Here is a 27,838-nt window from a genome sequence, read left to right on the forward strand (position 1 = left end):
ATACGTTTCACGCTTCATCCTCGTTTCACCTACCGCATGCACGAGCAATCAATAAGGATGTTCGTAGAACGACACTAGAAATATCACGCGGTTCCCGGAATATCGCGAGCATTCCGCGAACGTCGCCCTATCAATCTCGATTCTTCACTCGTACAGCATTATTAGACGGTATTTTTGTGTTTCCGGGATGTTGCACCACATATAGGCTGTTAAAAAAGTAACGGCCAAAAATTGATTATTCCTATGATATGGTAAATGTGATGTGTCATTTTTTTATTTGAAATGAATGGTAAAATCATGGGGGTTCCATGGATGCGTATACATTGTATCAAGAAGGAAACTAGTTTGAAAGGGGGAAAGGGTTAAAGGACGCGTCCGGTAGCTTGGACTTCTTTGAACGTAGCTGAACGAGTCGTCAAGGTAAGGCAAAAGCAAGGCAAAGGCAAAGGCAAAGGCAAAGGCAAAGGCAAAAGCAAAGGCAAGGCAAAAGCAAGGCTGACCAATCTTCCCTCGTTGATGCGTTCGTTCGAACCAAGCGGAAGGGATAAGTAACCGGAGGTAGTGATGAATTCGAGACTGATTTTGAAATCAGTTCAAACAAACGACAGAATCTCGAATTTCTTCCCGTATCCTTCATAGGCATCGTCTAAAAATATTCCGGATTAATTTAATTATTTAATCATTCAATTTTCAATATAAACTTCGCTTTCAAAAATTCTTGGGGCGCTCTAGAAAAAGTAGAAACTTAAGAAAACCGTTTTGATAACTTTTTGGACAAACTGTGTATGTTATAAGACACTGAAAGGATAGAAAAATAAGTATAAAAAAGGATACACGGTTGCCAGTAGCAGGCTATTAATCATCTTTATAATAGTGTTAATGATACAAGCATTGAATCGAAGCCATTGATGATTGGAGAAAGAAAAGGAGGATTAAAAACTGTCTGTATAACATTGAATCGGTTGAAAACTCACCACAAAGGGAATTGAATGGCCATCGCTAACCGGATGAAGCTGCGGGGTGGAAGAGGGAAAGGGAGAACGTGTACAGGTCTCGACATCGAAGGTGGAGTTGTAGGGTGGGGAAGAGGCCGCTTCCGGTCACGTGACAATACTGGACCAGCCAGCCTACCACTTTGCTCTCTTCTTATTTTCGGCTCTTCAACTCCCCTGCTCCCATGGTAACCATCATCGGTATTATCTTCTTCTTCTTCTTCCTTTTATTCTTGATTAACTCGAACTGTCACGAATCGGTCAAGAGCAAGTGAAACGAATGATGGATATTTTTCTTTTCCTTTTTTATTTTTTGTCATTCTATAGAACGTAGTGCCATGTAGGTCATACTGGTATTTATCCATGGTATTTATCAAAGAGATAATTTTTTAAAATAGATGATCGCAGAGGAATGAAAATCTGAAGTAGAAATATTTATCAAAAATTAAATAGTATCAAGTAGAGTAGCAAATTTTATTTTTATGAAATGAGAAAAAAATATCGCTGACTAACTAACAAGAGGGTCAATATATATATATATAAAAAAAAATAAGATAAAAAATATATATTTGCTTACTAACTTTATTAACAATTGTCGGTATAAACCTGAATCTACTAACAATTAGATAACAACATGTGCGTCAACGCATTCCTATGGACGTAACGAATTCGCATCAACCGGAAGTAATGGAATTTCAATTCTCTTCATCATTATCATCATCATCATCTTATTCTTCGACCTTCTCCACATCACCAAATATATTATTATTATTATTATTAATATTATTATTATTATTATATCAAAGATAGAATGATTATTCAGTTTGAGGCGAATTTGTATCGATCGTCCATCAGGGGGGTTAATACACCGAATTGGTATGTTTCTTCATTTTTATTTTATTTTTACATCAAAAAATTTTTATTCTGCGTTTTTAGTACTGTACGTCCGTGTACACGAAATATATATGTATACATATATATATATCGTAGTTACGTTGATTGTTAACACTTTGCAATTACGTGTTTTTTAAAAAATTTAAACAGAGAAACACACGTTGGATCAATGATTCCATTGTGAAAATTTTGAGAATTTGAATGAATCTCTTTTTGTTTTCTCTTTTACGAATACAGTTTTCGGTTGCTTCATGATTTTTGTGGAAATTCAATGGGATTTTTATTTATTTCTCGTTTGGATACTAGGGAGAGGGAAATACTACAATACTGGGTTTTAAATTCGTTTGAAAACAATGGAAAAAAAAAACTGACGACTAATAACTTTCTTCTGATAATTTTCAATCTTTTAAAATTCTATTTGAAATCTAAGTGAAAATTTAACCCTTTCGAGACTAACCTGTCAATATATCCTATAAACATTTGCAGCGTTTGCTATATTTATCTTCAGTTCTGCAACGTTGAAAAAAGAAAACAAAAAAATATCTTAAAAGGATGAAGTCCCATAAAAAAAAAAAAAATTCTGAAAAAGAGAAAAGAAAAATTGAAATTGAAGTGGAATCTATCGAACGATCTCTGTATATTTCTTTTTTATAATAAACGCGATTGCAAAGATCAACAATCCCTAAATTAATCGGAGGTTCGAATTATAATCGTAGACAATTTTGACTGTTCCTCGAACTACTTGCTTCGAATATGTTAAACAAAAAAATGCATAAATATATATATATACGTATGTGTGTATATATAATATTTATATATATATATATATGTATGTATATATTTACAAGACATATACAGAGCATATAGAGTTAATATTAATTAAAAAAGAAGTTACTTTCTTTCGCTTGGCGAGACACGCGTGCGCGCACACACAAAAAACTCACGTCTGTAACATACATACACATACGTATACGCGAATAGGTATGCACAGAACGTCGATCGAAGCCTTGATTAACATTTTGCTGATGATTTTGTTATGAAATTTGACGAATCTCAATGAACAGCCTTCGATTCTTCAATCACCGTGAAGAAATTTTGTGAAAAGTATAAAAGATACAAAAGGTAGTTTTACGTGTATTTATAAAATAAAGTATTGATCGATTTCATGATATAAAAAGATGGATGTTCAGAGATTCGATAAATTTACATTTTTTTTTTTTTTTTTTTCTTAGCAGAGAATGCATTTAATTCTTCTCTGTTCTTCTCGCTGCTTTCCTTCGCGAGGAACGAAGCCGAGCGAGCAATCGGAAGAAAAATCATTTTTCTCATACTTTTCGCGATAGATATCGATTCAGGATGGAGCCAGAAAAAGAAATATTCCGAAATTACTTATCAAGTTTTAAAAATAGATTTATCAAAAGTTTCAAAAAGCAGTCTTCAAAGTCTTAATTCTTTAACCGTGGTATTCGTTGTGATTAATAAAACTTGATAAATAATTAATTTCTTTGTAAAAATACTCGAAAAATTGACTGAACAGGATAATGAAACTTACGTTGATCGAAGAGGCTCGAATATCGAAGATAATCGGCTCGTTGATCGAAGAGGCTCGGTTCTGTGAAACGCGTTTCCTTCCATTCACTTGAAACGATCTAACAAAAACGCACATCCATTTGGCCCGATCCTACGAAAGGTTATTTAATAAAACTTGCACGACTAGATAATACTGGAAAAAGAAAAGAATTAACAAAATGGAAAGGACGCTCGAACGCGTGTACGTACAAGTAGAACGGAGCAGATTTCACGCGTGCCCCGATCTCTTCGCCACATATGCTCCCCCACCCCCCAACCCCCCCACGCAATTGTCCTTTTTCCATCTGCCCGCATTCTCGCCGTCTACACACATGCAGAAACACAAACACATACGTACGAAAGTGTACATTCTTACATACGTTCTCGCTCTCATACAGCGTGCACTATCTCGATCTCGTGTCATACAGCTCGATACGACTCCAGTGTTAACGAGTATAAAAGCGTATATATCGTGTACCGAGCGAAGGAAAACGCGAACAATGCTTCTTTTCAGAACCATCTACACGCGTACACACGTACACACATCTTTCCCTTTCCTTCTTCTACATCCCGTCTGTCTATACGTGTGCGTTCCTCTGTCGTTATCATCCATTCTCGATGATTCAAGCGGTAAAGCGACAGGAAACACACGATTTTCCAAAGACTCTGTTCACGATCCTCGTGTCGCGTTCGTACATACACACCAGCACGCCTACTACATCCGAGTTCAAACATCTCGTGTACATTTAGCGTTCGCGTGCCTCCCTAATATGTGAATATCTTTCTATCTTACTTGGCCGATTCAGCCAACGAATAAATTAACCGTAGAAAAAAAAAAAAAAAAATTGTTTGCTCTTTATACAAATGTAATATACAATATACATATATATCTATATATAGCTATGCACACGTACGTGTACACGCGTATTCCCACACGCGCGGCTGATTTCGCTAACTTCGTGTACAGGTGCGTGTACCTGGATCGCGTTTTAATATACTTTAGTGGTTTTCATCTAGAAATCATTCTCTCTCTCTCTCTTTCACACAAGCATACTTTTCGTTCATTCTCGTTCTCGAGTTTCTTCCCATTTGCTACCTGTGTGTGCGCGTACTATTTATACGTATTTATCGTGTACAGAGCTATCGTCTATACGTAAGTGGTATGTCTCTGTTTCTTAATACGCGTATAATTTCCTCCATCGATTCTTTCCTCGCGTGTTCCCGCCGCCTCATTCTCACTCTCTTTCTCTCTCTCGCGCTCTTTATGGAAGAATAATAAATAAAACACTCGCGACATCAGACGTACAAACTCGTCCAGAACTTCGACATCGTTTTCTCGACTTAAATGCAACTCTTGTACTTAATGCGATTCGCTTTGCTCCCTGTGTTGTTCGATAACCCCTATTAGAGTCCAGCTTGCGGCCCCTGTCCCCTGTGTGCACGACTTATTTTTCAACGTCCAATCGAATCGCCTTGGAAAAAACCGTTTCGACGAAGCAACGACAACGACAACGACAACAACAACGACGACGACGACGACGACGACGACGACAACAACAGCACGACAACTGTACAACAAGTCTGTAATTGTAAGATTGGTCGGTTAGAGTTCCGGGGTAACCGGATCGAGTAACCTCTTCTCGGGGTCCCTCGAGTCGCTGATGTCGTTGGTGATCGGATGATGCCTATTGCCGGCGTTCCCGAGCGTGTTAGGGTTGCACCTGCACCCCTGGGCGGCGTGTCGAGCGTAACAGAGCTCGCACAACGCTACGCAGCCCTTGAACGGCCAATAGCACAACAGACAGGGCATGACGAGCGTGAGGGCGCTGAGACAGGCCCACCTGGACGCCCTTTTGTTGCCGGTGCAAGAGCAGGGCTCATCAGCGCAGCTACCCACCCCTTCGCCGTCGATCCCGCTCGCGCTGCTCCCGTCCATGCAGTGATAGAACAGTCCTTTCACACAGCACAGACAGGAAGCGTAATCGAGGATAGTGTCCGCGGAGCAGAAGCACTTGTTGTCGCACAACCATTTGCTGGGCAACGGCGGTGGTTCCCGGCAGGATTCGCAGCGGCATCGGCCGCAGAAATTGCACATTATCGAGAGACCGGCCGGGTCGTAAGTCCTGGAGGCGAGGCTGTTCGCGGGTTCCTTAGTGAACGAGACGGGCTGTTTCGTCACGGGGTTCGTCGTCGGTGTGTTCACGGAGCCGGCCGAGGCGGCCGCGTTGGTCGCGTTCGCGTTTAACGCGCGGAACGCTTGGGCCCGGGTCGCGTGCAGCCGATGCGTCGCCGCGACGGACGCGTCTGCGGCACCTTTCTGTCGGTGGTGTCTCCTGTCGATCTTCGGGCAATCGGCGACGCCCCGTTTGTCCTCGTCGTAACGTCGTTCCTGATGATTAGCGCAGTGCTTGAACGGCGCTTCGACGTACTCGTTGATGGTCCTCTCGCCGTCCGGCCGTGGCACGGTCAGACTCACCTCGCCGATAGGACTCCTTGGCGGACTCCTGTCGGTGGACAACAGCCCCCTGGTGTTCGTCTCGTTGGACGCATCCGTGTTTCGCGGTCTGCTTCTGAAAGTGTTCGACAGAGGACTGAGAGGCGCGGTTCGCAGCGTTCTTGGGCTCTGGTTCGACGGATGCGGCGGGGCGGTCGCCAGGGTGGTAGCGGTGGTGTGCACGGTTGGCAATCGCGGCGGCGGAAACGGCCGGCTGTGATCGTGCACGCGGCCCTGCTGAACCGAATACGCCTCTCCGTCGTCGGTGTTGCTGCCGTCGAGGACGGCGTCGGTGGTGGCGTCGTGGACGTTCGTACTCTGCTGCGAGGAGGGTGGCCGCGATAGCGGCGATATCGCATTGTTCTGCGACATCGGCCGACCTCTCAGTTCAAGTTGCTCGGCTTGGCAACGCGCCACTGAATCCGCGCTACGCTTCCGCTGCTCCTCCTTCTTCTTCGCCTCCAGCTCTTCCTCCTCCTGCCAATCACTCGCGAAATTGACACCACCGGCGATACCTGTGCTTCCTCCTCTACCTTCTTCGTCGCCGCTACCAGCCGATCCTGCTCCTGCTCCTGCTCTGACACGATTCGACGACGCGACCACTCTTCTTGATCCTGTTCCAGATCTCCTTGGTACTTCTGGTGAAGATGGTGATGTGCAACCACGAACCGACAAAGCCGACGACGCTGCCCGCTCGCTAGCCCATTGTTCGATGGCTCTCGGTGTGCCTGGACTCGATATATGGTTGTTGCGAAGGTGCTGCTGCTGCTGCTGCTGCTGTTGTTGATGAAGATGAGTTGATTGAGTTGGGGTAGTATGTGTCGTCTCGTTGATCCGCACTGCCCAGCCCGCGCGAGGTGGTGGCACTCTCGGCAAGGGCGTTCCATTAGCGAGGATGATGCTCGGTAATGCTCCGCGTCCGCTTCCTCTCGCCCTCGCGACACGCGCTTCATCCCCACCTGAAACGATACACAAATCTGTTACCAATTTATTCTTCTCTGTCTAAGGTTTTTTCTACGGGATATGATCAAAGTTTGAAAGCAATATTTGGATCAGAGCAGGGCAGGCACGAAGAAGGATACCGTGTTACGAGGCACCTACCTACGTGGCTTCGAGGTAGGTTTGGCCTGTGTCGTACGTGGGCGAATGTGGTACGAGTGGGCGCGTTCTGTGGCCTGTGTGCACCGGGGTTCTTGATTCAGTGGTCACACCGGCCCACTCGAAGCGCCCACAGTTCTGAAGGAATCGAGCGTGTGTTTCCTTCGACCAAGACCGATCTTGTCCACCGCGAAAGATGCTATAGGTCACGCATTTTCTTTCCGCGCTGACATTTGGAAACTTGAATCTCCAAAATTTTAAGAATACCCCCCGAGATATCTGTCCGTCGTTCTAGAAGGAATACACCGAACGAAATGGAATCGCAATTTCCTACGTTGCACGGAGAATGGTGGAATAATTGGAAAGCAAGCGAATGCACAGAAACCCGATGACATTAAATCTGCCTCGTAATCCGTTCAACGTGCCTCTCGACCCACTCTCGAGGAGCCTACAGAACTGGAAAGAACGACGGCGGCGTTCGCTCGCGTCCTACACGCATCCGCTGTGTAGGTACGACGACGCTTTCGTACGCTTTGACGCTTACAAAACTGTATGCATTAATTTTCTTATACGCCGTTCGTTCGCCGTACGATCCTCCTGTTTAGGAAACGTTTACACGGATCTAAACTCGTCCGTATTCCTCGTGTTGCTCGCAAATGTCAACGATGCCAGTGACGGTGATGCATTTCTAACATTCCGCTACTGTATTGTTCCGTGTCGCACGACACTTTTAATGGACCAAGGAAACTGAAACTTTTATGAGTTCGAAGAGTTGGAACACGTGTGAAGCGAGGCAGATACGCGTGCAAACGCACGAACCAGCTCGGTCCACTACGCGATCGTGTTCGTGAAGAAACAGGCGGCCCATTCAGAGGGTGCACTCGTGGAGGAATGCGCGGGCTATCGCGGACCCGACTGCCATAGGTCAGAGCTTTTAGTCGTTGTATACGGTCGAGTGTAGATAAGAGAAAACGTTTTGTGAGCTTGTACAGCCAAATATCTTTCTCTCTGTCCCTCGACCAGACAAGATACTTCTCCACTTTCCATCGCTAGACAGTTGTTAACCGATAGATAAACCACCCGCTAATGGGTTTCTGGAAATCGAAAATTTTACTACAGTTGTCGCTTGCAAAAGGAGGCTCACCAATGAATCATCGAAATAAGAGAGCTAATAAGTGACCTTGACGTGTAAAATATTAACCCTTTTGACAACTAAATCTTCAGAAAATTATTTAATAAAAGGGTTGTAATATCAAGTATCAATATCTGGTTATTCAATTAGCCACACCTCGCACATTGAAAACGACAGACAGGCGAAAGGGAAGTTGATTGTACACGCGAAGAATTCGTTCGTCACGGTGGAAGAGGTATTCGTGCAACGTGTAGGTCATTCAGTGAATAAGCCTGTCTTCCAGGTAACGATAAGGTAAGTCACGAATCAATTGTGAATCACGCGGTAGGTAGATGAAATGAACAGCCTTCCAAGGAGATTACCACACGCGTAATTGTGACACGATCATCGCTTCCCGCCAATATTATAACCGATGATTACCTTAATGACGATGATACATCCAACATTAAATATACTATGTCTGTGCTTTTACAGGTTTTGTAAATTATGAATGATATCGAATAGTGGGCATTTTCAATTAATTGAAATAAAACAGTAATAGTATTATTATTTCAAGTAGTAATTTACAATCCTAATTAAAAACCATAGATACGTTCGACAGGATGTTCCAAATAAGGTTCACACAAGTCATCTTCAAAAGAAAAAAAAAGTAATTTTTATGTTATATTCCGGTACAGATACGCTTTGAATCGCGGCGGAAATGGTCGCGATAAGACCGGACGTACTTCCTCACCGCACGCATATTTCCGTTCAATAAACTTATCTGCTGGCTGCGGTTTGAATGACATCACGTACCAAACACAAGATTCTGTATGAAAAAGATATGAATGTTCTAGGTATACAAATTTATAATACTTTTTTTACAACGCAATCATTCCTCCCCCTGCACCACTCTCACCGAAGAAATATGGGAAGGAAATCCGGTCAGTTAACCACTTGACTTGAAATAATGTCTCTCACAATCAGAAGCAAATTGGACGTGGTTGAATTTCTTTTTACGTTATTTATATTTATCTGTAATTTTATTTGAAATAGAAAAAGGACGGTAAGAATGTAAGATAGAGGCGTTAATCAAAATGTCAAGTTTAGTAGAATTTCGTTTGGAAGGGGTCGGTTGCTCTGAGAGGGGTCGAGTGAATGAAATCGGTGTCGAAACTTACTGAAAATTCATGGGACTAGCGAAAATCCAGAAAAGAACGTGGGCTCGCCCACGCCGGGGCCGACAGGATCCTTCTCGGAGGCGTGTCTACTATTCCACGTCACGCACGCGCACTAAACACGACAACTTCGGAACGGAGAGTCCATTCGAAGCGAACAAACTGAACGGATCTAGGAACGTCCTCGAATTCCAGCAGGCGGCAGGCAGCTGTTGCTCTCGTCGCCCTTCTCTCTCATCTGTCTCGACTTCGTCCCGCTCTCATTTCCCGTCCGCTAATAATTTCCACGACACGAGCTTTTGCCTGACTTCCGTTCTTCGCACAGCGACACGCGTCACGCGGTTCGACCAATTCCGAACACTAGCTTCCGGCCGTGGGACGTGTCACTCGCATCGTGTGCCGTATGTTTCCGTCGGAAGTCTTCCACTAAACGGAAACACTAATCTGTTTTTCTAATATCCTTCTAATTCTTCCAATAAAACTCTTCGACACTTTATCAACGCGGTCATACTACCGTACATTCACAATAAAAGTTCATTTACTAATTTGTAATGCTGGTTACACCAAAACCTTAGCAATGAATAATAATAAAATTTTAATTTCTTTCCAAGATGCTGTCATTCGTAACAACGTGTTCGAGATTTCAAATTATAGTGTTCAACGACACGCGAGATCGGGATGAATGAATCTCGAGCGAACACCGACGACAGGATACGAACGAAACGTCAAGAGGCGAAGCGAACGCGGTAGCTGCTGGCGAACGACTGACAATGAGTTCCCCGAGAACTAGTCGAGCCTGTGTAGCGGCGGGGCGAGGGGAGGGGGAAACGGCGCCGCTATTGGTCGAGGCGTAAGCGGGTCGCGGTAAGAGTTGGCAGAGGGGGTATAGCGAGTTGGGAGAGACGCCGGATGGAAGGTGGAGGGTTGCGGCGGAGCAAGGGAAGAAGCCAGGACGAAACGTGCTGGGGAGGGAGGGAAAGCAGGAAGAGAGAAGGTGGGAAGGAAGCCATGAATGGCGACAGTCGGATGAGGGGACGGAGGTGAAAAAGTAGACAGAAACGAGCGGGAAAGAGAGAGGGAGAGCAGGAAGAGCCAGAGGAGGAAAGAGGAGGACCGGTCGAGTTCCGTGCACGGTATGCCATCTGGCGATATCGTGGCCAACGACTCGTTCGCAACACGAAGCTTTTTATGAATGGGCGGAAGCTATCATTGAAGCTTTAGATTGAATGAAAACATTACCTATGTCGTCACCGTGTATACCACCGACAGCGTCGGCGCGGCGACAGTGACGGTCGTCGGTCGCCTTCGATGGAGGTGGCAATGCTTGCCGCGGTGTTTTCTTTTTTTTTTTCTTCTTCTTTTTTCTTTCTTTTCTTCCTTCATCGTCCCGTGTCAAACGTGCTCTCATACGCACGCCTCCTTTCACACACTGTGGGAAATTTTTTTTTACCCGACGTTCGGAGGTCCGACGTGCCGTTGAGAGACTGCTTATCGATCGAATTTAACCCTACCCTTCTCTTTACTTACGGCTCCCATTCGTATCTCTTCGGGTCGTAGTGACCCGATGAGCGAAAGCGTTAAATCGTTATACCAATATTCGTTTGACACGATTCGATGGCATAAAAGTATATCTGTTCGAAGTTCAATGTATTAGAATTTCATTTCTCGACCTGTTTTTAAGCACTTATCATAAATCTTAACTCTCACGCGGTATTCAACGCGTTAATATGCAACGATCTAAAAATAAAAGAGCGAAAGAGTTACCGTTACACATATTTTAATACCGATATCATTCTGGAACCGTATGAAATACTGAAAGGCTTATTAAGTAAGCGGGTTGCATCTTTCATCGGGTTTATTTAATCACCTGACCGCGTACCTGCCCACCCCACCTTCCATCTACGCGTATACTGTATCCGTTCTATTATTTCAAACGTACCTCTCATAAATATTAATCGACCATATCCAATAAATCGTGACAGATGTTCCGTTGCTGTCAATTTCAGGTCGTCCTGTTTGCACGGGTCTAATGAAATTTCTCAAATTTCACGTAAACCTTCATAAAAACGTTAGCTAACAGTACTTTTATCATCGAGTAACGCATCTTGAACCGACTCATAGTTCATTTCACTCTGTTCCGCCTTTTAATTTCTAGTACGGAAAGAAAACCTGTGAAAGTCGAACGACTTACAGGATGCCGACAACTAACAGGATATACTGCCGAGGAAGGCTGAGAAAGAAAAGTTTCAGATACTGTTATGTAAAACTAACTTACTGATGAATACGTCCGATTGGATTCTAATTCCAAGCAAATGATAATTATTATAAGATCAGCGCAGACCGCGTTTGAAACACTATTAATCAATAGTCCTCGTATCGATAACTGATCGAGTTCCGAACGTACTATTATACCAACGATATGTTGGTCCAACCTATTTCCGTTACAACGTCGATTCAATACCAGTTTCAGCGTAGTACGAGAAGGATCCTTTCGTTTCATTTCTATCTATCTACGTAGAGTCCTGATCGTGAGTTTCGATCACGCTGGCAGCGCATAGGGACAGTCGGAGGAAGTCGAGCAACGAAGCGAGTGAGAGAGGCGAGTATAGAGAGGGCGCGGATAGAAAAGCGAGCGAGAAGAACCGATAAACTGTCTCGTTCTGTCGCGTTACACGCTTCTATATTTATCCCGCTCATTAATTCTGTCCTCGTCGTGCACCGTTCATTCATTCGAACGTCTGTCTCGCTTTATCTTATCGAAGCGAACAGCTTCGAGTCGTCGCGTCTTTCTCTCTCTCTGCCGCGTACGTACGTTCATTCATCTCCTCTCTGTCTTCCCGTTGCCCGTCTACTTTCCACCCGTTCCTTCGCCGTCTCCGTCTATCGTGGTTGCGCGCGCACCTCCGTCTCGCTCCGGTTCGTTCACTCGACCCCCACCCGTCCGAGGGACCGCATCTTTCTCGCTCGCGCTCCCGCTCTCCTGCCCTCACCACCGGCACACATCCGCACGACAGACGCCAGTAGCGTAACAATCGCTTATCAACACCGATGCTTTCACTCCGTCTACGATATTTCGTTTATGGTAATCTTTCGGAAATGTCGCGGTGTACAGTTACACCAGCTATTTCCTTGACACTCTTAAGCAGTTGAATACTAAATCAATCCTCTATATCGTTGTAGACGATTTCGTTCGAAAAAGTAAAATGAATTTTATATAGAGTAATCGAAGAATGACTAAAGTCTGTCAACATTCGTGCGCTATCTTTTTCACAAACTGTAGCGATTATTACGTGTCAACAGTGCAGACCTGCCGATCGTGTGTCAACGCAAATCCTGGTTGCGTAACAGCGTGTTTCCGGGTCGCGGTCCTTGCAGTGCCACACGAAAACTAAATAATGCAGATAAAATGGTATCGCGTTCCAAGTGTAATATTTCCTTAGTGTATCGCGAGTGTGTCGCATCGGTAGCGATATCGTTCGAAACGGCACGCTGTATTGCGAGCTTATCGTTCACCGCGAAAATCAACCGTTGCTTTCGAACCACGCTAACGATTTTCATATAACGCAATGGAAGAAAAAAAGATTAATGCATTAGCTCTTATCACAAGATAAAGAATAAATCTCGGTGTAACAATAAAATTGAGAAAAATCATTCACGAATTGCCGAGTTTTAAAGGGGAATTTGCTCAGTTTTTCGCAGGGTTCTCAGATATTGGCGATACGCTACTGAAGCGTAGAAAGACAAGCGGGCAGAGGAACGTGAAGCGAAGCAAGCGAACAGCCAAGTAAACTTTGACGAGGGCTTGGCTCGCCTCCGAGCAAACATCTGTGCGCTAAGAAATTTTCTATATAAAATAAATTCCAAGCCCACGGTTGAACTACCGACCACACTGACAGAATCATAATGTCTCGTGTTGATACTTCGCACCTTTGCCTTCTTTATTAACACTTTTGGTGTCGTGTCACCGGTATATCTAGTTGACGCTTGAATATTGAAAACACTCTTACTCGATGACAAATAATTTTGTTAAATATTTGAAAATTTATTGAACGAACGCCTTTCTGATTAGGCTAGTTGCAGAGTGAAATTTCGCATGGGCAAATGAAAGAAGGTAAAAGTTTCGAAGACACGAGTTGACGTTGATCCAAAATATTTTTCTTTCAAACGGACGATGGTGTCACGACGACGCCCGTCCACGACGTCGATAAAATTAGAGCGTCTCTGTGAAGTTATTTTAACGAGAATTCTGCTTCCCGCTGTGTCAAGATCGCACGATTCAAGCTTACGGGCTACTATGCCTCTCTACGATGAGCTATCAAAGCAGCTGGTCTTACCGTGCCTTTACAGAGAAAATTCTTCTCCTCGACAAAGTCAAGGCTCTAAAAAATATCCTGCGGTCGTAAGAATTATAGAAGAAGAGTCTAGAATTTCTCGAGCATGAAATATAAAAAAGATAGAAAGACAAAAAAAAAATTGCTCCGAATGTGTTGAAACGGCTTGCTACTTTGTTTTCAGCCCTGTTACGTAAAAACGTACACAATGGAGCCGGTGTTTTTCATAACAGTAAACAGCAACGATAATAAGGAAACGAAGAAGCATAGTTGCGAAGCCGTTTTCCAGGATGTTGCTGCTTTTTGTCATATCCGAGAGAGGGAACGTTTTGCCCCACGCGGCGAAAACGTTACGACAGATGTTTAAACCGTCTCTGTTCAACATTCCCAACAGCCAAGTATGTATTATAACGAAGCGTTCGTCGGAAGCTGTTTTGACTTCGTATGCAAAATAACCAGCCAGCCCAGCCAACGGGAAGAAGTTCTTTCGTGACGGAGAAATTAATCGTTATATAGTACGTTTAATACGCTCGTAAATGTCGAATAACGAATCGGCCATAAATCGAGCCACGCTATAAATTCCTATCGCGACGACAGCTTCGTTGGATTATTAAATTTTAATTTCGTCTCGTCTCGCTCGTTTCTCATTCGGTTAAAACGCTGGAACGATAGATTATTGGATTTAAAATTCTACTTGACAAATTTTCTACAGGTATAAAAATGCTTATCGGTAATTGTACAGTATACTAAATACTCCAGATTAGCTGGTACACGATAATAATTAGCAAACGATAAAGCGATCCAATAAAGAGTGCAAACTATCCAGAGAGAGAGAGAAAAAAGAAGTAAAGAAACGAAGTAGCAGCACCGGATATCCTTCAGACTGCACCCACGCAACGTGCATGCATGCACTCGTGCATACACTTCTACACGTATGTATATATTCAAGATGCACCAGAGTATCTCTGCGCGATTCAATGCTGACATATTTTTAACGCTAGGACAACCAGCACCGAAATGTCTACCTAGTTTTAGAGCGGAAAATAAATAAAAATACTAGTAGATTAATTACGAAATCCAAATTGTCGAAACTCTGCTCTGGTAAATAAGATTTGCAATGGAGTGGTCAATGTCTAAGAAAGATCCTAAATCAAAATCCCAAGTATCGTATTACAAAAAGCATTCTTTCGAAAATCCTCGAAGGACCAATAGAAATATCGATGTCTGTGAATGAAACAAAGTTCTTTCTGTACCTTTGGGTTGCCATAAGCGAGTCACGGTACAAGACCCTCTTCAAGGAACGCAATGATACCTTGAAGAGGTATCGATGGTCGTTTACGACGGGACGGAGTTTCGGAGTGAAATTTTCGAGGAATCCATGAAACGAGTCATCTCCTTACAAAGGAAGGGAACGAAGACAATGGATCCTAGGTCCCTTCGTTGCTTTTCTGCCACCTTGCGTTACCTGCCCTTTTGAAAGCGATACCTGTGACACCAGCTCGCCCTCTTACCTACACCCGTCATCGGTTTCAAATATTAAAAGCCCCATAAAATCATTCGTTCAGAGTCTATCGCGTTTAGAAACGGTAGCCTCTGATTTACAACGGCAATTAAACTACGACTGTTTCCAATCTCCATTGAAAAATTACTCCGTCCAGCAGGTGTTTTATGCAGGTACTCTAACACGTGATATCACGTGAGCGAACATTTAGGGTTAACAGTGGTGTTTAGAAAGAAGCCACTGTGAATATCGTTTTGTCTTAGAAATACGTTTAGACGTTTAGCGGTGTCTATTAGCTGAGAGGGTCATTGATTAGTCGATCAATTAGAATAATACGATACAAGAATAGTTTTCTAAGGATCCTCAGATTCCTAGAAAGCGCGGTTCCATCGAATCGTAGCAGTGGCTCGTCAAAGAATCGACGATAAGCAGAAAAAAGCGAGGTTACTGTCAAAGCAGCGGCCTTTTTTTCTCAACGAACACGCAGAATTACACGCGTTCGCGAGGCGGGAGGTTCTCTGTACGTCGAGAGAATGTAAGATAAAGAGAGATAGGAAACAGAGAGTGCGATCGCCGACACACGAGAAATGGAATGTGGACACCATATGGTCGGGATCTTCGCCCAACCACCCACTCGTCGTCGTCGTAGTGGCGAGACGCGTTTCAACCGCGTCCACACCTCTACTCGGCTCGGAGAAAAGTTCGTTAGCGATTTCAAACGTAATTGCACGACTCGTGAAATGGAAATTTATAGCCGGTGTTACCACATTCGCGTTACGTGAAATCACTGACCAACCGGGAATTCTGATTCTACCTTTGCTGCCTCGGCTCGGTTCGATTAGCTTTTCTTACCCTTGCTTACGAATTTCAAACATTTTACGCTTTATTATCTAATTTCTATTGAAAATCGTTTTTCGAGGCTGTGGAGGTATTTGAATTTCATAGGGTAAAATGGTTTTATGGGTTGAATTCTTGCCGCTCACCGTAAATGGGACACCCTGTATATAAACAGAAGCCCACGCACGGTCGACCCACACTTTGCCACATGTCGTGAAACGCGGCCCTCGTGCACCCTGAAAAACTATTTTCGACACCGAGCATTGTGTATACGCGAACTCCACACCGCCGGAAACCCCTGTTTTACGCGCGTAAACATATTGCCGGCCTACATGCGCCTCGACATTTATCCAACTACACAAGAAATTCCTCTCGCTGCAACCCTTTCGTATTCGAGTGAAACCTAAGGGTCGATACTCTTATCTAATGTTTCCAGAATTCCCTCAAACGTTATTCGCATCAGGCTGAAACTGTCTTCGAGTACTTCACCTAAGCGCACCATCCACCAGGATGGATCAAAAAGAAAAGAAAAGAAAAGAAAAGAAAGGAAAAGAAAAAAAAAAGGGCAATGTTCAACAGCGTCGGTGTTGTTCCACGTTCTGCAGCATCATTCCTCATCCGGTATATATCAACGTCGATCTTGCTGGCGTCGCATTCTGAATGAAAGCACGTTCGAACGACCGTACGTATACGAACGGACGGACAGATGGACGGTCGACAGGGTCAACGTTCCCTTCCCTTCAAGGACGGCCAGAGGAAAGTCGAAGAACAGTCGAGCGAGACCAGCATGCTCGAGAGAAAGAAAGATACCGGATGGTAAGGTGGACAGCGGACACACAAATTTTCACCGCGTTAATTGTATAATAATCGTGGCGAAAATTTCACCCTTTCCTTCTTAATATTGCCTCGATTAATCAATTTCTAAAGAGAAATTCTTACGAGAGTACTTGGACATCGTGTCTCCGTATTTATACGGTTTTCCTTCCTCCCTGTCAACGTTCCTTTTTTTGTCGTTACATCATGATATACGGAAAGCGTCGTCAATTAGGCAATTAATACGTGTAACTTGTCCGCCGTTATCGGTCGACTGGATTAGTTTTATCCGATATTGATATCGCGATCCAGTAGTGTGTGAAGAAAAAACAAGAAAATCCGGGCACGTAGGTCAGCATTTCGTAACACTTTATTCTAGATTCTCATATTCATTTTTTTCTCCCCCAGTTGTTTGACCTATATGTGTTTCTCTATCGCCAGGGAACATCTTGCCTCTTATCTCGGAAACATTTTTCACGAATTGCTTCGATAAATAAATAATGTATTGGTCAGCTTTTCAGCATAGAAACGAATCTAGCTAGCCAGAAAAATTGTAGAATTATCACTGTGGGATTTTCTCAGACATTGGCAAATGATAATCACAAGAAGCTGACTATGTATATACAAATCTGAATGATTTTCTAAGCTAAAGTTTCGATCGTTTCGTTTTAGCATCGATATCCGGCCGTCTGAAACCAGTTAACGTTCCCATCGCGTTCGTATTGCTCGAATTTAATATTCTCCATCGAGTTCCCAGCCGTGTATCGAAAATTATAGTCGTCGCTAACGACGAAGGGGAATTACTTTGATGCAGTTTATTGCCACCAAGATATCGTGTGTCGCGATCAATTCTCCCGAAGATTGACCGGAAGTCGCGGGAACACCAAGATACCAGGCTGGATCGTGAGCGTTTTAATTGACGATCAGAGCTTTCGATTCAATTTCATTCGGTTCAAGGTTCAATAAATTATCCTCTCTGCTACGATTAATTAACACGTTGATTGTCACCGTGGAAATACGGGATACGACAATTTAAGTTATAAATCTATTACCTCGCGTTAAGAATTTTTTTAAATTGTTAATCTTATAAAGTATTTACTTCCTAATACATAAAAAATAAAAAAGAAACAAAAATTCGTGGTTAGAAGTAGAAACATTGATCAGCGAGGAGAAGGAGCGAGGCAACGGGAAGAACGAAAAGAAAAGCATTAAGAAGGATGAACAGGGAGAAGTAGAGAGGCGATCGGGCAGACCGGATATGACGCGACAGTACATAACGATGATCGTAGATTGCGTTCACTGCTTGTGCAAAAGCAACCGAGCAAGCAGGAGGCGAGTTGATGAAACGATGACGAACTGGGAGGGTAGAGTGGCAACCGTACAGAGACAAGACAGAGAAATGAGACACGACGAAGAAGTGAAACACGGTTGAAAACAGAGAGACGGAGAGAGGCAGAGTTAAGGAGAGGAGATGAAAAACCGAGGAACGAGAGATAACGGGGTTGGCAAACACGAAGATAGCGTTACAGACAGGGAGAGAATGGAACTTTAGCAAAGGATGCGAATTTATACGATTTAATTTAACAGTTAAGGGCTTGCACCTAGGTGGGTATAGTTTGCCAGAAAGATACTTAATAGAATCCAACAAAATTATTTAAACAATTATCAGGCACTCCGTTTCAAAAGCTGCTTGTGACAATCGCGAATCGTGAAAAAATGCAACAATATCCTTAACATTCCAGCGAATGTCGAATTTCGCAACTGTATCAATATTGCGAAATTCTCGAAGAAACAGAAGGAATTTATTTTCATCGAAAATACGTGCGTTATGGCACGAATACTTATTTCGATGAGAAGAAAACGGAAGCGTAGAAACCACGAGTGACGATTAAATTTCGCGTTAATCACAGGCATCCTATGAACAAATGATAATTGTAAGTCGAAAGACGAAGGATGCGTTATTTAAATGCCTACTTGATGAGTTGAACGCGATATATGCAACACACCTTGCCACTCCTTTCGCGACTTTGCTTATATTCTTTCCATTCATTATTCCGGACACATCTGTCACCTCAAGGACACCACCGAGTCTTTCAACAGAGATCATCAAATGCGTTTGCAGAGTGTCAGCACACGTATTATAAGAAATGCAGAAGAGAACGTTATTTGATTTTTAACCCGCGGAGTCAAATTGACTCGAAATGAAAATATAATATTTAATAGTTTCTTAACAAAATATTCTACTTATTGCTTCGCAACGTTTGAAAACAATAGGTGGAAAAACGCAGCATAGATAAATAAATGTTCGTCGTGGATGAGTCAAAGACAGTCGAGTCACCTATCCATTCGCTATGCAAAGTAAATCATGCTTCCATTCATGCCAGAACTGCCACACGTGTGTATCGGTGTCATGATGCTCGCGAAGCCTGTCGATACCTTGCCACACAACTCGTACACAAACTATACCTCTACAAGTTGCTCGAAAAATCTATCACCTACATAACATTTTAACGCTATACGTTAGATTGCAAATAAATTCTCTACATTTCTATGCGTTAGGCTTCAAAATGACTCGAGTTGCATCGAACGATCAGTCATAAAATTGTAATTGTATCCGTGCAACACGATTGTCCTCATTCACGGCTGCACATTTCGGAATAAGATTACACCAGCTGCTCGACGATATCTAATCTACGATCAGATATCAAAGTTACGTGTGTCAGATCTTATATCCTAGTACACTGTGACTAAGCCTTTCGAGTAAACGATTGAAACTTTCCAAACATCGATCGTAATATCGCTCTCGATTCATCGTTCCAAGGTACGTACGCGTCGTAAAGAAATATCTTACGTTCCTAAACTTTGTTGAAATCGGTTAAATCTGATTGAAATCAAGAAGGAATAGATTCGAGGTTATCCTTGTCAGTGATTTCCAGGACACCCAGTGTAGTATACGCAAGAAACTTACGTGTACACGTTGACGCAGGCGCGCCAGCTCCGCCAGGTACGTCAAACCGAATGGCATTCATTCCTACTCGCGTTCGAAGAACGAATGAGGCGCGTGTGTTGGTGAGAAATCGCGCGCGGCCGTTCGCGCTCGTATTCCGCCTCGCGTATTCTACGCTGAACGGAGAAAGAGAGAAAGGAAAGCAACGACAGGATTAATTCAATTACCGTCTGAAAGTTTTCAATTAAAACGACGATAAATCATTTCGTTCGCTCGAAATCGTTCGAGCGTCGCGTCGGTCTTATTTTGTACGGAGACAAAAGTTACACAGCGATGTTCGGTGGCAAACGCGGTAATCATAAAAGACGATAAGAAGTGTACAGTTAACGTAGGTCTGCGAAACAACACGGACGGAGATAAAAGAACGATAAGAGAAATGTTTATTTGAAATTCTGAAGAAAATCGTAAACGGTACCTTGTGTTTTCGTTTGAAATTTAATTGAACGTGTAACTAAGGGATCACGATTCTCATTGTAAGAACAGGAAATCGATAAGGATAGGGTTAAAACGGTGAAAGAATGAACAGCTGGGTAGATTCGTATCGGTGGTTACGAACGGAAATGTGGGCACGACTTTCTCGCAAACTTTCTACACCAGTAAATTTCATTCACTACTTCTGGCCGTGGCTTCTATGAAAGCGTAATGTGACTCAATACCGTGGCGAGTCACGCTCGCCCGATCTCGCCGATTGAAGTTAGCACGAAGCCAGCCAGCCAATCGTCTGACCTCGCTCCTTTCTGAATCGTCAGCCACGTGAAAAACAACTTTGCGCGCCGACCGCTCAGCTGAATTAATGCTGAATGACAGAGATTCTCCAAACAAAAGAGGAGGGAGTGAAATACATGAGCTACGTGAACGATACGACTAGAACAGCGTTTCTCAAACTATTTCGCAACATGTACAATATCTAACTCACCATTTGATCACATAAAAGTATCGGAAAATACCACTTACGATATATCATTTTAAAGCTTTACGTCGATTTTATTACTTTTAGGTTATAAAATGACGGCAGACTTTCTATGTTTAGAAATCCGTCATATGATATGCAACAATTCGATTTGTTTTTTTTAAACACAGGAAGCGTTCGATGCTACCACCCGATACGAAGATTCCATTATCTGACGACGTACCTGATATCAAAACGATTTTTTCAATGAAAAACCCACGAATATCGATCGATTCTGTATGGTTGAGATATTTATCACGCAGTAAGATACGAAAAGCTTCGTAAAATACCCCCCAAAGGTAAGAAAGAGTTGAACTATATACAGTATCGTTTGACCGATAAGGAGTAAATTGTAAGGGACAATTGAAAAGAAATAATTATTGCGAACTTACCGTTTCGACTAGGGGGCCGTGGAGGCGCAGGATACTGGGGCGGCGTCAAGGGTGGTGGCGGCTGCGGCGACACTCGCGCAGACGAGGAGGTCGTTGAGCCTTGGGACACGGACGGCGCTGGTACTAGCGTCGTTGTCAGTGGTGTCGTCGACGTGGTAGTCGTCGTAGCCGCCGTCGGTGTCAGCGAAGACGTGGTGGTGATGGTGGCGGTGCGCTGCCCGATGTACCTCGAGGCGGTGCTGCTCGGGCTGTTGGACGGCCAGGGCGGGCGCCGCGGTGGCAGCACCGGGGGCGGCTCGTAGTCCAAGGTATCCACACTTTCGGCACTTCCGTTTCACCTGTACCCTTCACCGAACCGCGAATCTACCTTTTTAGCTATTAGATCTCGCGCCAGTCTTCGAAAGGCACGTCGCGCACAAATTTCATTAACCAAGGCGGACGACCAAGAAGCGAGATTCTTTTGAATTTTCCTTTTCCTTAATCTTCTTCACAGTTATTCACTTCCTTTTCCGCGAAATCGCGCGCGAACACACTCGCGGTTTACGTTCGAGACGAGAATTAAAGAAGGGGGGGTGGCGGCGATTGGTGGTTGCAGCTATGGAGAAGGGAGCAGCAGCGTGATTTCGAAACTCCCGGAATCTCTTATATTTCTCCTTTCTCTTACTCGGCTCTCTCTCCTCTCTTTCTCTATTTCTTCGCACTGGTCACGTCACAACACGTAAACACATGCTCCGGTATGTATACCTTCTCTATATATACACACGTTATTACGGATTTGGCGGGCGTCGATAGAACGTAACAAGAAACTTGGTCGGGCTAATATCCTCTCGACGTATTATTCGATCGTTGAGGTGTGTTTTGGTGGTTAGGAACGGAGAGCAAGTAACGCGGCGGCACAGTGGCTCGGACGTAACAGCCTCGCGAGTAGTCGCGAGAAAAACACAGCAACGACGAGAGGAGACGAAGAACTGAGACGGGACGGTTCTTCGGATAAGACGAGGAGAGAGGAAGAGGGGCGGAGTTAGCCGAGGCGTGGCGAGGCGAGGCGAAACGAGACGAGTCGAGTTGAGTCGCGATGAGGTGAAGCGAGGTAAAGAGACTCGCGGAGAGAGGAAGAATGGTGTAAGGCGTAAAGCGTAAGGCGTAAGGCGTAAGGAGTAAGAAGTTGCGGAGAGAAGAAGTGTTGGCGGTTGAGGGGGACAGATCGGCGAGGAGAGCCGAAGGGTTGAGTAGCAGGGAAAGGTGAGGCAAGGCGAGGTGTGGCGAGACGAAGCGAGTCGAATCGAATCGAGTCGAGTCGAGCCGAGTCGAGTCGAGTCGAGAAGAGTCGGACCCGAGACGAGACAGAAGGACAAGATCGGTGAACACACTGCGCGGGATTCTTCTCGCACACTGGCGAACACGCACGGCTCTCTCTCGTGGCAACGATGCGCTACTCTCGTCTCTCTTTCTTTTCTCTCTCTCTGTCCGCTACAGGATGCGTAGTCGAGCGAGAGCGAGAATCGGAGAAAGAGAAGGCACGAGAGAACGGCGATTAGCGCGTGCGGACGAGAGAGAGAGAGCGCGAGAGAAAGAGAGCCGGACTGAATCTCGCGTAGGCCGTCTGCCAGTAAACAGGCTCCTTCATTCACTGCTTATTTTATACGGGCGGCCCCCTATGCTCCACAGAAATAGCCACTTCGCTCTGTCCTTGTCCGGCACACATGCCACGGCCGGATATGCCTTTAGCTCTTCGGTAGATCTTCCTTTCTCTCTCTTTCCCTCGTTCTTGGCTCTCCTTTCTCTCGCACTCTCGCATTCGTGTCACGCGGCTCGCACCTCGAACAACAGTACTGCTCTCCGTGGAAAAGCAACGAGTAGGAGGCTCTCGCTGGTATTCTCCTTCTCGCGCATCCTTCTTTTCCTCTTCCTCGATTCGTTTATCCTTCGTGTCTTCCCGATCGATGCTTCCCTTTATTCTTCACCCTCCGTTATTCTTCCGTCTTCTGTTTGCCGGTGCACGAGACACTGCTACACTCTGTCACTGCCAGCAGCACCCCGCGACTACGATGCCCGACAGGTGCGTCACGATCCGCCTCGTCGCCCTTATCCTTCGCGATTGACACTCTTTTTAACAGTCCTTGATAACGTCTATTTATCACTTCTCTCGTACACTCTTTCGACTGTCTCGCGGCACGTTACTATTTCCTGCGATTCATCAAAGATAGTCTGTATTTTTTTTTCTCACGATGCACGCTTTTCTACTCGGTACGAGTTACTCCTGCATCGGATCTCGCGAGCGTGTCTGCGGTTAAGTAGCAGCGTAAAGGGGTTTGCTGCTTGCGTTCACTGGTTTTCTCGAATGGCAAGCCTCCGCTCGATTTCCCCGCGATGGCTGGCAAACTGTGCGCACACTGCACACACCACATATACATGGAAAGGAGGTACCCACACACGGAGGCTGGGTATTCGTGGCGCACGGTCCTCTCTCGCGTTAAGCAGAACGGCAGAGAAAGAGAATCGGAACGAGTTGGATGGAAGGAAGAAAAAAGAGACGAAACGACGGGACTGCTATGGTGGAAGAGGAGGGGTAGTGAGCGCGAAGGAAGACGAAGAGAGAAACGAGGCAGGAAAGAAGGAAGGGAGGAAGAAAGATAGATAAAGAGGGTGGGAGCAACGATCGTCGTGCAAGAGAGAGAAGAAAAAGTTCAGCTGGCCTCGGCGGCCATGCCGGTGTAGATCGTGCGAGCGCAGCTCAGGCACGTACTATCCGGCCCGCGGGGCCACCACTCAACACGTTCTCTATTTTCTTGTCTTTTTCCTCTTGCTCTCCTCTTCTTTTCTACTCGCCCTCCTCTCGCTACCCTTTTTTCTCTCGCCTAAGATGTATTTCTGCAAGCTCACGTATAGAACATAATCTTTCCTCTTCTTCGTTCACTCTAACCTCTCTTCTTCTTCTTCTTCTTTTTCTTCTTCTTCTTCTTCTTCTTCTTCTGTTGCTCGTTTCTTTCACGTTCGCCCGTGTCGTCGTACCGGTCGACAGTCGAATCGATCTCGAAATCTCGTATCCATCGATATTCCTCTTTTTGTCACTTTCGATCGCACCCACTCGATCGCGACGTACACATCGTGCTTTCCTCGAAATATCGCAACACAGTCGAGACGCAACGAACCGGATAAACACGTCATACAACACCAATTCTCGAGCAAACGGTCAACATTTTTCTCTTTTCCCTCGGTTCTCTCGCACTGTACGATTCTTACGAAAACCACGTCTCGCGTGTTTGCCAGAGACAGAATCTAATAACGCGCACGCGTTCACTCACGGTTCATTTCCCCGTTTTCTTTCTTCTTCCTGTCTATTCGCGAACGGTACGTTCTTTTATTTATCTGAATAGCGTGGTTTAATATACCGTTCGTTTTCACAGCAGGAGCAGACGTCTCTCGTTTCGAGCCGAGACCGGCTGCGCTCGACGCTGGTGTGGCGTTCTAGACTCTCTGCTTGTTACAAACAGCAGAGCAGCGGCCTGTCTTTCTGTGGGTGGGGTGCGCACAATGCGCATGCGCACTCGATCATACCGAAAGTTGCATATGCGCGCGCTCACTTATACTCGCGTGATCGTTTACACGTAAACGCGAATACATACGTTCGGTCGCAACCTCACCGCCACGAAAGCACCGTGACGCCTGCGATCCCCCCTTCACGTTTCACCATGCTTCGCCATAGTGTACCGTACCCCGCGAGCCAGACGCGATACTTCATTCATGCTCGTATTGTGCGACCAGGGCTGCTTCTGTGCATCCAGGTCCCACGTACTTTCCACAAACTTTTCTATACGCCGTATACAACTTGTAATCCTTGATACCCCCGCACGATTCCTTACCCTCTCTTCATCTTATCGATTATCGAAACATACTTTTTTATTTTTATTCCTCGTGCGATCGCGATACGAACGCGATAATGCATGCGAGTACTGATATAGAAAAAAAAATTGTAATTAATATCTTGCAAGTTTTGCGAGAGGTTAACGTTCCCGATGGAATTATGTAGTTCGAATGATTTATTCATCAAAGAGAATGACGTTGGTTGCATTCGTATTCTCTGGCTGCTCCACAATGCTTGAAAAATCTTCGTTCAGGTGATCGAACGTCGTAAAACCGATACCCCTCTGTGTACTACGGGTTCTCCCACATGTCGGGGATACTCGGTTCTCTTCGTAAATGTCCGCCGACTACATCCTCTTTCGTCCTTGTCGTTCTTATTACACCATCCGTCGGTGCGTCCTTGTCGCACACGTTTCATCTCGCTCGATTCGTTTACACGTAAGTCGCACCGTAACTCTGTGCCTGTGCCACGTTATTTATGCGGCCGTGTGTGCGTGTTCCTCCTCCCACTCTCCCGTTGTACGCCAGACAGTGAGCATAAACCGAACCTGTCCTTCTCCTTTCCAGACTGGCCGTCTCTGTCCCGTAAGGAGGCAGCCGGGCACCCAGGCAGCGCGGCAGTTCGGGTATTAATCGGACACGCAAGTTTCGAATCACGAGCGGAATATTGTCAAGATAAATCGACGAGGCTCCTGCAAATAAAATTACCATAAATACACCGAGTTGCATCATGTCGTACTCTCTTCCTCCGTGAACGATTTCGAGGTTTGTCGCGTTACGACTATTTTCTCCTTCAGATTTTTATCAAATATCTTCTCCACTTGCTGTTTCCTTTTTCTTTCAAGAAAAAAAAATTTGTAAAAAGGATTAAATTGATTTTATGAAATGAATCGTTGGCGAGGAGCTTAGCTAGAGGTAGTAAGTACGTGGAAACCGGTTTTCGCGTAAAAATGCTACTGTTCTAATCTCGAATGCGAGAAGCGTGCGCGTTAAAAGCGTGATTAATTTGCGAATAATATTTTTCAATGAATTTAAAGTTTATCAATTACAACTCGAAGGGAGTAGAAAATGAATTGAAAATTGCAAAAAAAAAAGAAGAAAAAAACACGATTAAGTAGATTCAATTGGTATGGCTGATTTCTATGCATGCAAACACCCGTCTAAGGAACATTCAAGGTTTCCATGAAGCGTTCGTTTCGTGGAAATGTTTGCTGTTTGCCTGTACACCGGATACATTGATTACAGCTACAAATTTAATAAAAATTAAAAAAAATTCAAGTTAAGATCGTATCAATCAAAATTGTGAAACTTATATAAAAATAAAAATTTCAATCATTCTGTGTCTAAGATACGTAGCTGTTGTTAATAAAAGATCAGGCGATTTACAAGAATGAAAACGGAAAAGATTGAAATCTAAATCAAATTTCTATCTAATCCATCAAGTATCAGAATACCTGCTTCTATTAAATTATATCTTCGGATCATTTTCAACGTTATCAAGAATCAGTTATAAAAAGAAAAAATGAATGAGAACCCGTTCTCATTCAAGTCGATCCTGATACTGATATATTTTCTACGCGATAGAACTTCCTTCGGTCGGAGATGCAATTGATAAGCAAACTAGATAACGAAGTAGAATGACTTTGCTGTTAATGTCACGTAAAGGACAAATCCAATTAACACGTTAATTGAGATAGTAGAAATAGCCGTACGCATCTAGCGCGGTACACAATAACGTTTCCATGTCTTTCATTATTTCATTTTGTCACCGATGCGATATAAACGATGATGTATTATAATAATATATAAGTGCGGGCGTGGCGAGGCGACTCGCGTGCACCACTTCCCTCAAGAGGATATCCGGTGTGGAAACGCTTCGTCCTACCTCTCCCTTCTTCTCGTTCTGACGCTGGAATCCCCCCTTTCCCCTCTTACATTCGATGATCACCTTTCCTAGCGTGATAATAGTACATCCTCGCGTATTTCTATCCGCCATTCAATGAACACGCGTCAGTTTCACCGTTTCATTAACGAAATGTAACTATCCCATTAACCCATTTGCATGATTCCGTTGAAATAATTCCAGTCTATCGCAACGTGTTGATTATTCTTTTTTGAAACATGATGCGTTACTCTTAAGTAACACGTTTGCATAAAAGGTTAAGAGAACAAGAGAACATTCGTCTCTGTGGATGACCATTTTCTTCGCCATTAGTGTTGAACGGTTGCAAGGGTTAATTGTCTAATTAACTAAGAGGCTCGCGCGATATCGAGCATGCAACACGCTTTAAAACGGCGAAAGTTACCCTCGTTTTTCGCCATTTTACTCTGCTTCCGTTTATTTGCTCTACATTGTTTTTCGTTTCTCGTTTCATGTCTACCCGTTACACTTTGACGTCGATCTGTTCCGTTCTCTTTGGTAATCGTTCCATTGCGAGCACATGCAAATGCAGGTACAATAACCGGACACAGAGAAATTTTCTTTTTCCTGGAAATCCGTGAAATCTACTTTACTTATCGTTGTTGCAATTGGAAAGATAAAAGTAATTGGTAGGCAAGAAAAATGTCTGAAGAAGGAAGGGAGGCTAATTTCGTTCTCACGATATCACGTTTACAGGGCAAGCAAACACCATCGAGGATATGTAGCCATGACGCAAATGTCTTGGACGGATCTAAATAGGCTTTATTTAACGAACAGGCTGAGAAACACTGGTTTTAGCCTATATTTAAACGGCGGCACGCCGCGTATCTTAAGCGCGTTCATTAATGCACTTAAAGTGTGCACGCCCGTTTAACCTTACGGCTGTT

At 44.3% G+C, this 27,838-nt stretch overlaps 1 protein-coding gene across 1 annotated transcript; it reads right to left on the bottom strand.

Annotated features, from left to right (window-relative positions):
• Window positions 1–4,284: 4,284 nt before the first annotated feature.
• sty (sprouty signaling antagonist) lies at window positions 4,285–21,500 on the bottom strand (the record flags this gene model as incomplete). The annotated part of the gene is made up of 2 exons (XM_034331088.2): window positions 4,285–6,908; window positions 21,167–21,500. Coding segments are annotated over 2 exons (2,184 nt in total), but the record flags the coding sequence as incomplete, so codon positions are not given.
• Between the last annotated feature and the right edge of the window lie 6,338 nt (window positions 21,501–27,838).

The sequence above is a fragment of the Osmia lignaria genome, chromosome 14, assembly GCF_051020975.1.
Source record: "Osmia lignaria lignaria isolate PbOS001 chromosome 14, iyOsmLign1, whole genome shotgun sequence".
Taxonomy (NCBI): domain Eukaryota; kingdom Metazoa; phylum Arthropoda; class Insecta; order Hymenoptera; family Megachilidae; genus Osmia; species Osmia lignaria.